General features: G+C 52.4%; 1 protein-coding gene across 16 annotated transcripts in view; it reads right to left on the bottom strand.

The window, feature by feature from the left end:
- The window catches only part of PLEKHG3 (pleckstrin homology and RhoGEF domain containing G3), a 42,447-nt gene that overhangs the window by 17,883 nt on the left and 12,197 nt on the right, over nucleotides 1-12,367 (bottom strand). For 5 of the 16 annotated variants that reach the window (XM_047735674.1, XM_047735678.1, XM_047735675.1 and 2 more), the window contains exon 1: nucleotides 2,634-2,728. The exons of 1 other annotated variant lie outside the window; for it this stretch is intronic. In XM_047735674.1, the coding sequence (XP_047591630.1) occupies nucleotides 2,634-2,696 (63 nt within the window). In that variant the 5' untranslated portion in view covers nucleotides 2,697-2,728. Of the gene's footprint in view, nucleotides 1-2,633; nucleotides 2,729-5,948; nucleotides 6,009-12,367 lie in introns of those variants that run through there. 10 more of the 16 variants (XM_047735679.1, XM_047735680.1, XM_047735682.1 and 7 more) reach the window with 4 other exon arrangements.

Below are 12,367 nucleotides of genomic sequence, written 5' to 3'. Positions count from 1 at the left end.
GACCCGCTCCAGCTCAGCACCCCGCCACTGCAGCTCTGGGTGTGGCCACAGTGACCTCCAGGAGCTTCTCCAGCTGCAGATAAGGACACAAGGGGCGTCACTAAAGCCAATCCTGCCTTCATCCTCCCTTCCAGGTGCAACAAAGGAGAATTAACAGGCTCATCTTGGTGAAACCCTGAGCATCTCAGACGAGAGCCCCTTGGGAAATGCAGCACTATTGCTGTTTCCTCCCTCCTCAAAAGAGCCTTTAAAATTAACCAGCTGGGCCTTTCTACAGCACCAGCCCACAGGGTAAAGCTCTGTCATTTCAGCACAAAGAATGACAAAGATCCAAACTCCACCCAAGTCCTTAACCCCCAGGGCCATGGGACTCTGGAGTCCTTCAAAGCCTGCTGCAGTCATCCCTCCCAACCCCCCACCCGCCGGCTGTCCCATCCCGCTCCCCCATACACACAGCTGTCAGTCGCAGCTGGAACAATGGGGCAGAAACTTAAGACCTAAGACCTTTCCCAGATCAAACCTGGGGTCAGTCAGCCCCTATGGGGATGCTAAGTCCCAGATGGATTTCACAGCTGGCCAAGTCAGTTTTAGAAAACCCCTCACCACTCCCCCTACACTCTCAGGGGGGCCTTCTAAGGGTCACTCTTCAGGGACCCCCATTGCCCTCTGAATCCTGTAACAAAATGAGAGCATCTTCTCCTTGGAGAAATCTCCTCTGGTGGAATGCAGCCATCTCCCTGCAAAGCAAGCTCACGTCGTCAAAGGAGCACTCTTGCCAGCAGCAACCCCCCATGCCCAGCAGCAGCCCCCTCTGTGCCCAGCAACCCCCACCTCCATGCCCAGCAGCCCCCTGCGGCTGAAACAAAGCATACCAGGGTTCTAACTGCCATGACACAGCGAGTCACTTTCATCTCCTAGCAGCTCTACGAGCTCAGTACTATCAGTACCCCATTTTACAGATACAGAAACCTGAGGCCACAAAAGTTGCCTGGTTGTGTACTTGGGCACACAGGCTCCAGTGTTCCCGCTCCCCTGCCTGCTGTCTCCCTAACGGATTTCACACAAGCCAGGGCCAGAGGCAAACGATTAGTCACAGGCCTGGATGCTATGGCCTTGCCTCAGCCTAAGCCATAGGGGACTTATTAAGTCTTTAAAGATCACGGCTTTTAACATGATACTTCATTTTATCCTATGACAGCCATGGAGACAGTAAAGGAATGAAAGTAAAAGATTCCTTATAGCCATTTCTAGACCTGCTACTCTGTGACATCTGGCAATTGACCCTCCCGCTGGAACAACATGGTAAAATACAGATTCCAGGTCAAAAGATCGCAGTCATGGAAAAGGGAAAAAGCATGAGGTCACTGAGGTCACCAGGACCGGACTATAATTCCCTGCATGAGACAAGCTCTGTAGGGATCAGGAGACCCAGGACCACAAGGCTCTCTAGGACAAGAGAATTCCTGGAAAAGAATGCAAAGACCCAAAAAGGGAGGATGACAAGCATGTGGAGCAGGGAGAGCAAACAAGGCAGAATCCGGGGGTGGGGGGCTGTTAGCAGAGCCATCGCACTCAATCTGAGCGCATTCTGGTCCTAAAAGCCTAAGCCCAACCATTCATTACTGTGTGTGTAGTTCAGACTCCCAGAGAGACAGCACCTGCACCTGCCCACATGCCCAAGCCAGAGGCTACCTTCCCTTCCTCTCCACTGAGTATCACCCCAAACCGCAACGTTCACCTCAAAGCCATGATTGGAACTTGGGTCTTCAGACTCATCCGGAAGACACAGTCTGGCTGGGGAAGTGGGAGCCTAAAGGAGACAGGCAGAGAGCGGCCAAACCCTCAAGCCAGATGCCCACGCCTTCCTTCTCCTACCGCACCCAGTCTCCAGTTTCCTGAAGTCTCCCCCCGCCATGACCTCTTCCATCTCTCAACATGAGTCAGTCCAATCATCAATCAGTGAATCAGTCTTCTAGAAAACTTGGTATCTCCAGTCGCACACCTGTGATGGTCCCCCAAGCCCTTCTTTTTGATGGACCGAAGAAGTAGCTCAGATAAACATGGGGGGGGGGGGGATGCAGGAGAGGAAGGATTTTTTTTTTTTACTCTCTCTCTCTCTATGAACACAATCCGCACCCTTCCTCTGCCCACACCTCCTCAGGTTATCGGCCCTCCCTTCTGAGTACCTTCCCCGAATGTCCCCAGGCAGAGAGGCAGGCTGCAGCAGGCCCCTTGGATTCCCAGCACAGATGACGGGGGTCAAATCCCACATCCTTCTCCTCCTCATGAGGCCTCAGCCCCATGCCCCAACCTAAACCAGACCCATGCTTCCAACAGAAAAAAATGACAAAACCCATCATTAGCCCTCATGTTCTGTCCTCAGGCCTCTGGTCACTGAGACAAAAGGACCCTGCTCCCCGACCCCCAACTTGAGAAAAGATGGTCCCGGGGTGCCTGGGTGACTCTGTTGGTTAAGTGGCCAACTCTTGATCAGCTTAGGTCTTGATCTCAGGGTCATGAGTTCAAGCCCCAAGTGGGCTCCATGCCCAGTGTGGAGCCTACCAAAAAAAAAAAAAAAAAAAAAGGGGAGGAAAGGAACAAAGAAAGAAAAGATGGTCCTACAGGGCACTCACCTGGAACCCTCCGGAGAACCTCTCCTTTTCTGGCCCTGGGGAATCCCCAGGACTCAGCAACATTCCCTTCTGGTCCTCCCTCCCTGGCCAGCAGGCTGCTGAGGAGAAGGCAGGAGAAGGAGGGGGGCACTCAGTGGACAACCCTCTGTGTGGGCCAATCTGGAGACGCCCCAGAAAACAGGTTGCTTCAGAGAGGCTGGCTCCAGGTGCGGAGGAGGCTGATGTCATCCTTTCACCTTCCGTCCCTCACCCCCACCCGAGCAGCGGAAGCCTGACACACCTGTCCTAGAGGCAGGCAGGGAAAGAGCAGGGGGCTCTCCCAGAGGCAACTGCTCCAATACCTGCCAGCCCTGCACACCTCCCCAGGGGCTCCTTTCATCTCTCAACTGCACCTCCTACCCGGTCCAAAGGCTCTCCAAACCTGGCCAGCCAGCCGCCTTGGACCTTCCCCAGAAGGATGGCCCCCGAGTTCCATGTTAGGATGTCCACAGAGAGGGTACCAGAAGGAAGCAACAGAGGAGAGCTACAGCCTCTCCAGACAAGCACGGCAGGAGCAAGGGGATCCGCCGAGATCTCACACCGGGGCACAGAGCTCACTCGGCTGTGCTGTCACCCACAGCCCAGCACCGCCCCATGCCTGGCTCTTGCCTGGCTCTTCCTGCAGCTCCCCCTCCACCAGAGGTGTGGGGGGACCACCTTTCACCACAGCCACAGGGGCTTTCTGTGGGACAGGAGGATCTCTGAGAGGATCTGGCTCATTGTCCCTTGCTGTAGCAGCTTCCTCACTCGGGCCCCTCCCACCCCTCCCTGGAGACTCAGGGGCTCTAAGCACCCTAAGGCAGGACAAGGGAAGGCTCCCTGGGGAGTGACTGTGTTCGATATGTTCCATGTGAGCAATGTGACTATCACAGAAGCTGTGCACACAGTGTCATTGGGGTTTCTGGGCCACAAACCCAGGCCAGCTGGCTCAAAGTCATTTCCCCTCATGAATTTATATTCCCTCGTGAATTCCTTTTCCCACCACCCCAGAACAGCAGGGGCCACCAAGGGTGGCTGGGTCTTTGAAGCAGGACTTCAGCTGCTGGGAAGGAAAGGGGATCGTGGCTGCCAATGGAGCCTTCCCACCTGAATTCTGGGAGGAACTCTAGGCCTACAGACTAAAGTCCAGAAAACCTCCTCAGCCTGGCCTTGGAAGGGAAGCTAAGGCCCTGGCATCTCGTCTCAGTGGGAGGACCACCCACCCGTGCCTCACTAACCCCACCACCTCCTAGCCCTGACATTTTCTCATGTGGTTTCTCAGAGCTGGGATGTGTCCCAGATCATCTCTCCCTACACAAATTCGGTCAGATAACCTCCTTCAGAAAGGCCTCCTCAACCACTTCTGGAGCATCCAATACACATACTACTGTAGACTTCACCCCCCCAATACCCCCCACCCCCAAAGAATAAGCACACCCTAATCGTCCCTGGATATAAAGATCCTATGGCTGTTTTATATGACAAAAGAGACTGCAGATGTGATCAAGTCAAGGATCTTGGGATGGGGAGACTATTGCTAGGTTCCCTGGGTGAGCCTGATGCAATCCCAAGGGTCCTTACAAGAGGGATACAGGAGTCAGAAATTATGTGACAACAAAAGCAGAGGGACAGACAGAAAGAGGCTGCAGCTTTGTAGAGGAAAGGGACCACCAGCAAAGGATCTGGATGGCTTCTGAAGGCTGGGAAGGGAGAGGAAACAAATCCTGGAGCCTCCAGAAGTAACAGAGCCATGTGGATCCAGATTCAGTTCTGACCTCCAGAACTATCAGACAGCAAATACATGTTGTTTCAAGCCACGAAGCTTGTGGGGTTTGTTACAGCAGCCAGAGGACACTAATACACACTTCTCTTAACTCTAGTGACCCTGAGTACCACTTCAAGTGCTGGTCCTTGGGGTTTCGTATGTGCGTGCTTTTCTTCTGGACTAGACAGTGCAAGTCAGTGGGGCCGGGCCTGCGTTCCTGTGCCCTTCCTTCACCCCCGCCCCTGAGAGCAACGTACATGGAGGTGCTCAAAAAACACCCGCGGAAGGTCTGCAGGACTGTGCAGCAGCACCTTTCACCAGTCCCATGGTCTGGTGAAAGAGAAACAGTGGTCAAAACCAAGGGCTGGGGGGCGCCTGGGTGGCTCAGTGTGTTAAGCCACTGCCTTCAGCTCTGGTCATGATCTCAGGGTCCTGGGATCGAGTCCCGCATCGGGCTCTCTGCTCAGCAGGGAGCCTGCTTCCCTCCCTCTTTCTGCCTGCCTCTCTGTCTACTTGTGATCTCTCTCTGTCAAATAAATAAATAAAATCTTTAAAAAAAAAAAAACAAAACAAGGGCTGGGCCAGATCCTCCCAGACTAACGCATTTCCACATTAGTCACTACCAGGAGGTTTCCAGTCTGCCAAGAGGTACCCAGGAACAGGGACTGCTCAATGAACCTAGCAATCCTGTCCTACTTGGCCCCAGACAAGGGACTAGAGCAGAGGCATAGCTGCCTTGCTGTCACGCCACATACCAAGTGACCAGCCACAAAAAACTGAGAGGAAGGGAAAAGTGGCCAAGGAGCCACTTTGGAATTTATAGAAAAGACTATAATAAGGGCCCCCTACAAATAGTCCAGGAAAAGCTGTCTACTGGGATATTTCATATGCATACATACTAAAGGCCAAGGAGAGCAATTACTACCACTCACAGCCAGGGTAAGTCAACAGAAATAACACAATGTCCCCAGAAGATGGAGCAGCTAAAGCCGGGGCTAGAAATCACAGACAAATTCGGTGTCCTAGAGGCCCCACCTCTCTCATCACTAGACACAAAGGCCCTAGGACCTCCACTCCTTACCAGCAAACTTCAGGAACCTCTCCCTGCAAACCAGCCATCTTGTCCCCATGGCGGGGCCAGGGCAGGAGCTGCTAGTTTTGGGGCCTCTCAGCTGGAGTGGGGGCGGGGAGGAAACTTGAGCAAACACCCTCAACAGCTGCAGCACTTACTGTTCCATCCCGTTCAAAGGCCCTGGAGAATCTTGGCAGGAAGCAAGTGGGAACAGAGGGGTCCCACCAGGACCCTCTAAGTCCCTAGGCAGAGGAGGAGAGAGAAGTGCACACATGTGTGCCCAGGAGTCTGCAAAGCAGAGGTTACGCGCACTAAACGGTTCCACAGGCTCCGCAGCCAGGCAGATCTGGTCTAAAACCCAACGACTCCACCTGGCTGGCCCTGTGTGGCCTTGGGCAAGCCACCTCACCTTCCGGAGCTTCAAGTTCCTCATCCTCAAAATGAGAACAAAAGCACCCACCTGACTGGTCCCCAAAATGGAGAGGATGCAAGTCAAGATCTGCCACACAGTAAAGCCACCCTAAGCGGCAGGACGACAAGGACGGAGAAGTTACAAGCACTGGGACAAGTGTTTTTGGGTTTTTTTTTCCTGATTGGTGCCTATAATTTTTACCCACATCTCACATGAAGAATAAAGATAAAAGTTCAGCTTGGTGAACTAGCATGACCTAATCCTCTCCCACCAGCCATCCAACATATACAGTCCCAACGCTGACTAGGACCATGATCTTACACGGGAAAATATAAGCAATTCGGCTGGAAAGGCAGAGTCTGGTATCCATGGCCAACAGAAGGGCAAAGCAGAAGATGAAGTCTAAGTGAGTCAGAGCCCTTTGTTGCAGCAGGCAGGCCACATTCCTCAGGGCTCCACAGGGAAAGACAACGTGTCCTGCTAGGAGCTGAAGAGGAACAGAAAGACAGAGGACAACAGGGACAAGCAGGAACAGAACTACAGGAAAGGGAAGGTGGCAAAGGCACAAATAAGTGACCAGTCACAACCATCCTCGACACTAGCCCTTGTGTTTTAAAGAAAAAACAAAATCCAGCTGCAAGGTAGACATGTGAAGAACTAGGATATAAGACAAAAACTCAAGGTACTGGGAAAAGCCTTGCTGCTCACCCATTTCCTAAATCACAGGAATATCAAAGAAGGCGGGGAGCAGCGCAAATGACAGAGTGAGCATGGGTGAGCCCCGGGACTCTGGGCAGCGCTTCCCCAACCCCGCCCCAGCTCTGCTGTTCAGCAGCGGGGGGATGAAGGAGCGAGGCAGTGAGCCGTCTGCGCCACAGCAGACGAGCACACCCACCCTCTCGTATAGGGAGAACAGTCCCTGCCCTGCCCAGGCCGTGAGCTGCAGAATTCACTGGACAAGTATTTTCAAGCACTCACTTTGCACAAAGACACTATGGCAGCTTTGTGGGAGACAGAGATGAATCACACACAGAGCTCGCACTCTTGAGGGTTGATCCTCTCTCTGGAGAAGCAAGACAAGTGCCCCAATAACAAAAGGAGTGGAGAGTGGGGTCGTGGGCAGCCTGGGGGTTCAAGGCTGCCTCCAGTTTGGCAATTCGTTCCACACTTCTGAGCATGATGCTAGGCCCTGGGGATAATGAAATGAGTAAGACACTGTCCCTGTCTTTGAGGAACCGAATTCTAGAAGGAAAAAGAGCCCTATTAACAAATTCTCTGCCAGGCAACGCCTTCAGTGCTATTCAGAGGTAAAAATACAGAAACTGTGCTGGCAGAAGAGGGAGTAGCTGGTGCTACCTGGGGCATCTGGGCAGCTTTAAAGGAGGTGAGGCTTCAGCTGAGCCTTGAATGATGAATAAGCTTGTACTTGCCAAGTGATGAAGAATTGGGAGGGTCCCAGGGGCAAAGGCAGCAGCATGGGAGAGTTCAGTCCTAAAAGGCCCAGGACCTCCCAAGGACCCAGGGTAGCTGGCAGCAAGAGGCCAGGCTGGAAGGCATCGGACAGACTAGAGAACGCACGGGCGGTAGTTCTGTGGGAAGGACACGCCAGAACCACACCTGAAGAACAACTACCAACCACGGAGAGTCTCGGACTGAGAGCTGAGGTGTGAGAATGTGGACTCCAGGAAAGCACAAACCACACATGGCTTTGGCACCAGGTGTCTGTAGAGCCAAAGAAGTGTTTGGGAAGAATCCAGAGGGCCAAGAAGGTGCTGACTGTTCAGAGAGAGCATCAGGGAGGAGAAAGAGAGAATGACCCAAGGAAGCATCTGCTAGAAAGAACAAAACCTATTCCAACCCTTGTGCAGCGGCGGGGGGAGCAACGAGTATCCAAGAAAAGGTGAAGAAACAAAGCTCCGTGTAAATCACCTGCTTCTGAAAGCAGGAAGAGAACACCGACTGTAGAAAACAGAGATCTGGGGTCTTCGCTGAAAGAAAATGTCCCACTAGGATTCCAGGCCAAAGGCTAGGGGTTGGTCAGAATACATCTCACCACCTGAGGGTTTCCTCCCTTCCCCCAAATTCTCACTTTCCCTCCCCAAGCAAATCAGAATTAGGGGACAAGGCAGCTCCCCCAAACACAATTTCCTCTCTAATTCCAAACATGACCATCCAGACCCAGAAAAGTGCGTTCGTTCACGTGAGCAACCCCCTTTTGTGAACTGCTGCCATCCATCAAACCACCCTGGCCTGCCCCACTTCTTGGGCACTACAGCAAAAGTGCACTGATGAACCCCCACCCCAATATTTTCCCCAGATGCTGATCTCGGGCCTGGTGCCTGACCCAGAGAGGTCAGACAGACTCCATAGTCTCCGCAAGTGTCGACTCTCAAAGGCACCAGCCCTTCACATAGCAAGGCCTCATACACCTCCCCTCACAGAACCCTGTCCCAGAGCCCAAGGCGGCCCCTTCTCCACTCTCGGCCCCACAGCACCTGCCTCCACCCCCCAGGGCCCTCACCTTCCCCTCTAAGGGGCCTCAACCAGGGAGGCCCAAGAAACTCATCCAACCAGTTCCCAGGTGGGAAGAAAGGAGATTTGTCCCTCAGCTGATTAGTTAGGAGACCAGAACACAGTCCAGAGGGGTGGCTGTCACCAAACCCTAGGTTCTCGGGTGAGGGGATGCACGTGGTGTGGAGCAGCACAGCCCAGGCAGCCCGCTCCCGCTCCTGGAAAAGCAAGGCCTTGCTTCAAGGTAAAAAAATCCAGCCAAGACAGGGCAGCAGCCTGGCCCCTGCTCTCCCCACTCCTGTGGCCCGGAGCTCCGGAAGTGGTGGTGGTGGGCACAGCCCCTGCCCAGCAGTGTCCATCTGGGATGAAACAGGGTCAGGAGAACTTCCTTTCACTTGCTGTCCTGCCACCATTTGATTTTATCCAAACTAACCACCCTCTGTGGATTCTGGGAAAAAGAAACTTCAGGAAGAAAGTTAGAGATTAACTCTGCTTTTCCCAGCGTGTGTGCGCTTTGGTGCTGGGTCCCTCCAACAGCGGCCTCTTCTCTAAACCACCCAACACTGCATGTTCAGAAATCAGAAGGGCCTCTGAAACCCCAGAAGATTTGCCCGCAGTCTCCTCTAAAAAGGAACACAGGATTGTCTCACTCTCGCCCAGCCACAACTGACCAATCCACTAGAAGAAACCAGGGCAGGAGAGGAGGAAGGACAACAACAGGTCTCCTATACCTGCATCCATGGGGTTCCTCAGTTTCTGAACCCCCAAGGGAGAAACCTACCTTTTGCCCCCAAACCTGTGGCTGGCCAGGTTTCACGGGGGAGTTTATAAAGGCCTGAAGGCCCAGAGCTCAGAGTTCTCATCAGGCCCCCTTGTACTCCCCAGCCTGGCCTAGACAGGGTACCTACCGCTTTCCTCAAAAGGGCTCCCATCGGGGCACAGAGCACCGGGAGGGCCGCCTGGGGCCTGGCAGCAGAGCAGTTAACAGGCTTGGGGCAAGCAGCGAGCTGCCACCAACAGCCTCGGGAATTAAAGTGCCCGCCGCCTCCTGCAAAACCTCTTCAATAAATGTCCTATTCAGAACCACTTCCGCGTGTGGGTCCTACTTGCTGCATTTCTTTCATTCCTGATTCCTGGGAGGACTCTGATGGAGGAAATGAGGCTTCTCTCCCTCATTCAGCAGGTCCCCCTGAGTTAGGACCCCCATCACATCTGGCAGGTAAGCACTGCCCCACTGAGGACATGCAAATCTCTGAGCCATTAAACACAAGGGGACACTGACTGCAGGAAGTCAAACCCCGAAGACACTTGAACAAAGCCAGATCATTCACCAGCACAACAATACTCCATTTATGTGGCTCCTCCCCCACCCCAGGTCCTCAAAGCTGAAGGATATTAACCCTTGTCCTTACAAGAGGGAGGAGCCAGGGGCAGGTGGGCAGCAGACGGTCCACAGATCAGGAAACAGAGGTACCAGTGGCTCCCAAAATGCCAGCCTGGAATCCCAACTAGCATGTCATCAGGCTGCACCAGGCCCTGTGCTCAACACAGTCCCTACAGAATTTCCTCCCAACAACCCCAAGGTCCAGAGCTATGTGCTCACTTACCCAAGGGCCAACAGGGATGTAGGAGGGACAGCCAGGGTTTCCTGGAATCCCGGGGCCTTAAAAGAGGCAGATGGCACTCCCTCAGCCCACTTTGTACCAATGCCCTCGGGCACTTTTTTTTTTTTTTAAGATTTTATTTATTTTTTTGACAGAAATCACAAGTAGGCAGAGAGGCAGGCAGGGGGGGGTGGGGAAGCAGGCTCCCCGCTGAGCAGAGAGCCAGATACGGGGCTCAATCCCAGGACCCTGGGATCTTGACCTGAGCCGAAGGCAGAGGCTTTAACCCACTGAGCCACCCAGGTGCCCCGCCCTCGGGCACTTTAAGTTTTACAAATAACACTTTGCTCAGAACAAGTTCTCCCACTGCAGGGCAATCTAAGGGGGCAAAATGGAGACACCTGGGAATTTATAACTCCCATTTAGAAGTTTCTAGAAGGAATGGCTTATGTGCCCATTGAGGGTGGCCCAACGACCGGTGCATAGGCTGCCTTTCTCCACCCTGTCACTTCAAGAGATACTCATCCTCACAGCAGCTCCATGACGAGCAAGTCCCTGAAGAGTCTTCTGTGAATGCTCTCTCTTCTTAACTCAGTTACAGCCTCCTACAGCTAAGAACCAGATCTTGTACCTTTTTGCCTCCATGTCTTCTAACACTCAAATGCCTATTGCTGACTTGGGGAGCTGTGCAAACACAGAAAAAGGCCCAAATAAAGCACACGGGGTGGATGGTATTTTCTGAGCTTTTATGGGACAAAAAGACAACCCCAGTGGAGGCCCAGAAAAAGGTTTGGGAACAGAGGGCCAAACTGTTCACCTCTTCTTGACTGCCTGGTCAGACCCAGCCCAGCTGAGGGCTGCAGAATAGAGGCTGAGATGACTTTCATCTGCAAGCAGGATTACTCAAACCCCTAACATTTATTGGCAGTACAAGCCACGTGCCCAGTCGTAGGAACACAGCAATATGTAAGACAAACCCTTGCTATCAGGAGCTTACCTTCCAGTGGGGAAGGGCATAAAAGGTAGACAAATGACTAAGATATTTCTGGATAGCGATAAGTGTCGTAAAGAAGATAAAGCAGAGAAAAGAGTAGGGCTTTCTCTCTCTCTAATAAATAAAAATAAAATCTTTTTTTTTTAAAGATTTTATTTATTTATTTGACAGAGAGAGATCACAAGTAGACAGAGAGGCAGGCAGAGAGAGGGAGGGAAGCAGGCTCCCTGCGGAGCAGAGAGCCCGATGCGGGACTCGATCCCAGGACCCTGAGATCATGACCCGAGCCGAAGGCAGCGGCTTAACCCACTGAGCCACCCAGGCGCCCCCAAAAAAATAAAATCTTTAAAAAAAAAATGATGGAGGGGCGCCTAGTGGCTCAGTGGGTTAAGCCTCTGCCTTCGGCTCAGGTCATGATCTCAGGGTCCTGGGTGGAGTCCTGCTCCCTACTCAGCGGGACTGCTTATCCCTCTCCCTCTGACTCTCCCCTAGCTCGGATGCACTCCCCGGCTCTCTCTCTAAAATATAAAAATAAATGTTTAAAAAAAAAAAAAAAAAAAAGGAGTAAGTGGGGGGATGGGGTGTTATTTGGTCAAGAGGTCCAGGAAGACTCTGAGGAAGTAACTCTTTTTAAAATTTTTTTATTAACATATGATGTATTATTAGCCCCAGGGGTAGAGGTCTGTGAATCGCCAGGTTTACACCCTTCACAGCACTCACCAAAGCACATACCCTCCCCAATGTCCATAACCCCACCACCCTCTCCTGACCCCCCTCCCCCCAGCAACCCTCAGTTTATTTTGTGAGATTAAGAGTCTCTTATGGTTTGTCTCCCTCCCGATCCCATCTTGTTTCATTTATTCTTTTCCTACCCCCCAAATCCCCCCACATTGCCTCTCAACTTTGAGGAAGTAACTCTTTAGCAGAGTCCTGTTTAAGAAGCAGGCAGACATGCAAAGTTTTGGAAGAGCCTTCCAACAATACTTTCCTCTACTCCGCCTCAGTCACCCACCCACCCCTTTTATGCCCTAGATCTCATGATCACCAGTAAGTGCAGACTTCCAAAACACCTTACTTTTAAGCATCCCACTCTTTGCAACCACTGAAGAGGAGCTGAGTATAAACATTAATAACCATACAACAAAATAAGCCATCACAAGAGAGTAAAAAGATGGAACAAACTGTTACTCCAAGAGCTAAAAGAAAAATCTGGGCACCCAGGTGGCTGAGACAGTGGAGCACATGACTTGGTTTCAGCTCAGGTCATGTCCTCATGGGTTGTGGGATCAAGCCTCTGTAGAGCTCCATGTTCATAGGGAGTCTACTTGAAGATCCTCTCCCTCTGCCCCTCCTGTCTC

This window comes from Lutra lutra, chromosome 7 (genome assembly GCF_902655055.1).
Source record: "Lutra lutra chromosome 7, mLutLut1.2, whole genome shotgun sequence".
In the NCBI taxonomy this organism is placed as follows: domain Eukaryota; kingdom Metazoa; phylum Chordata; class Mammalia; order Carnivora; family Mustelidae; genus Lutra; species Lutra lutra.
Note: the sequence above shows the minus strand (reverse complement) of the source record. Positions and strands in the feature narration are given on the sequence as shown.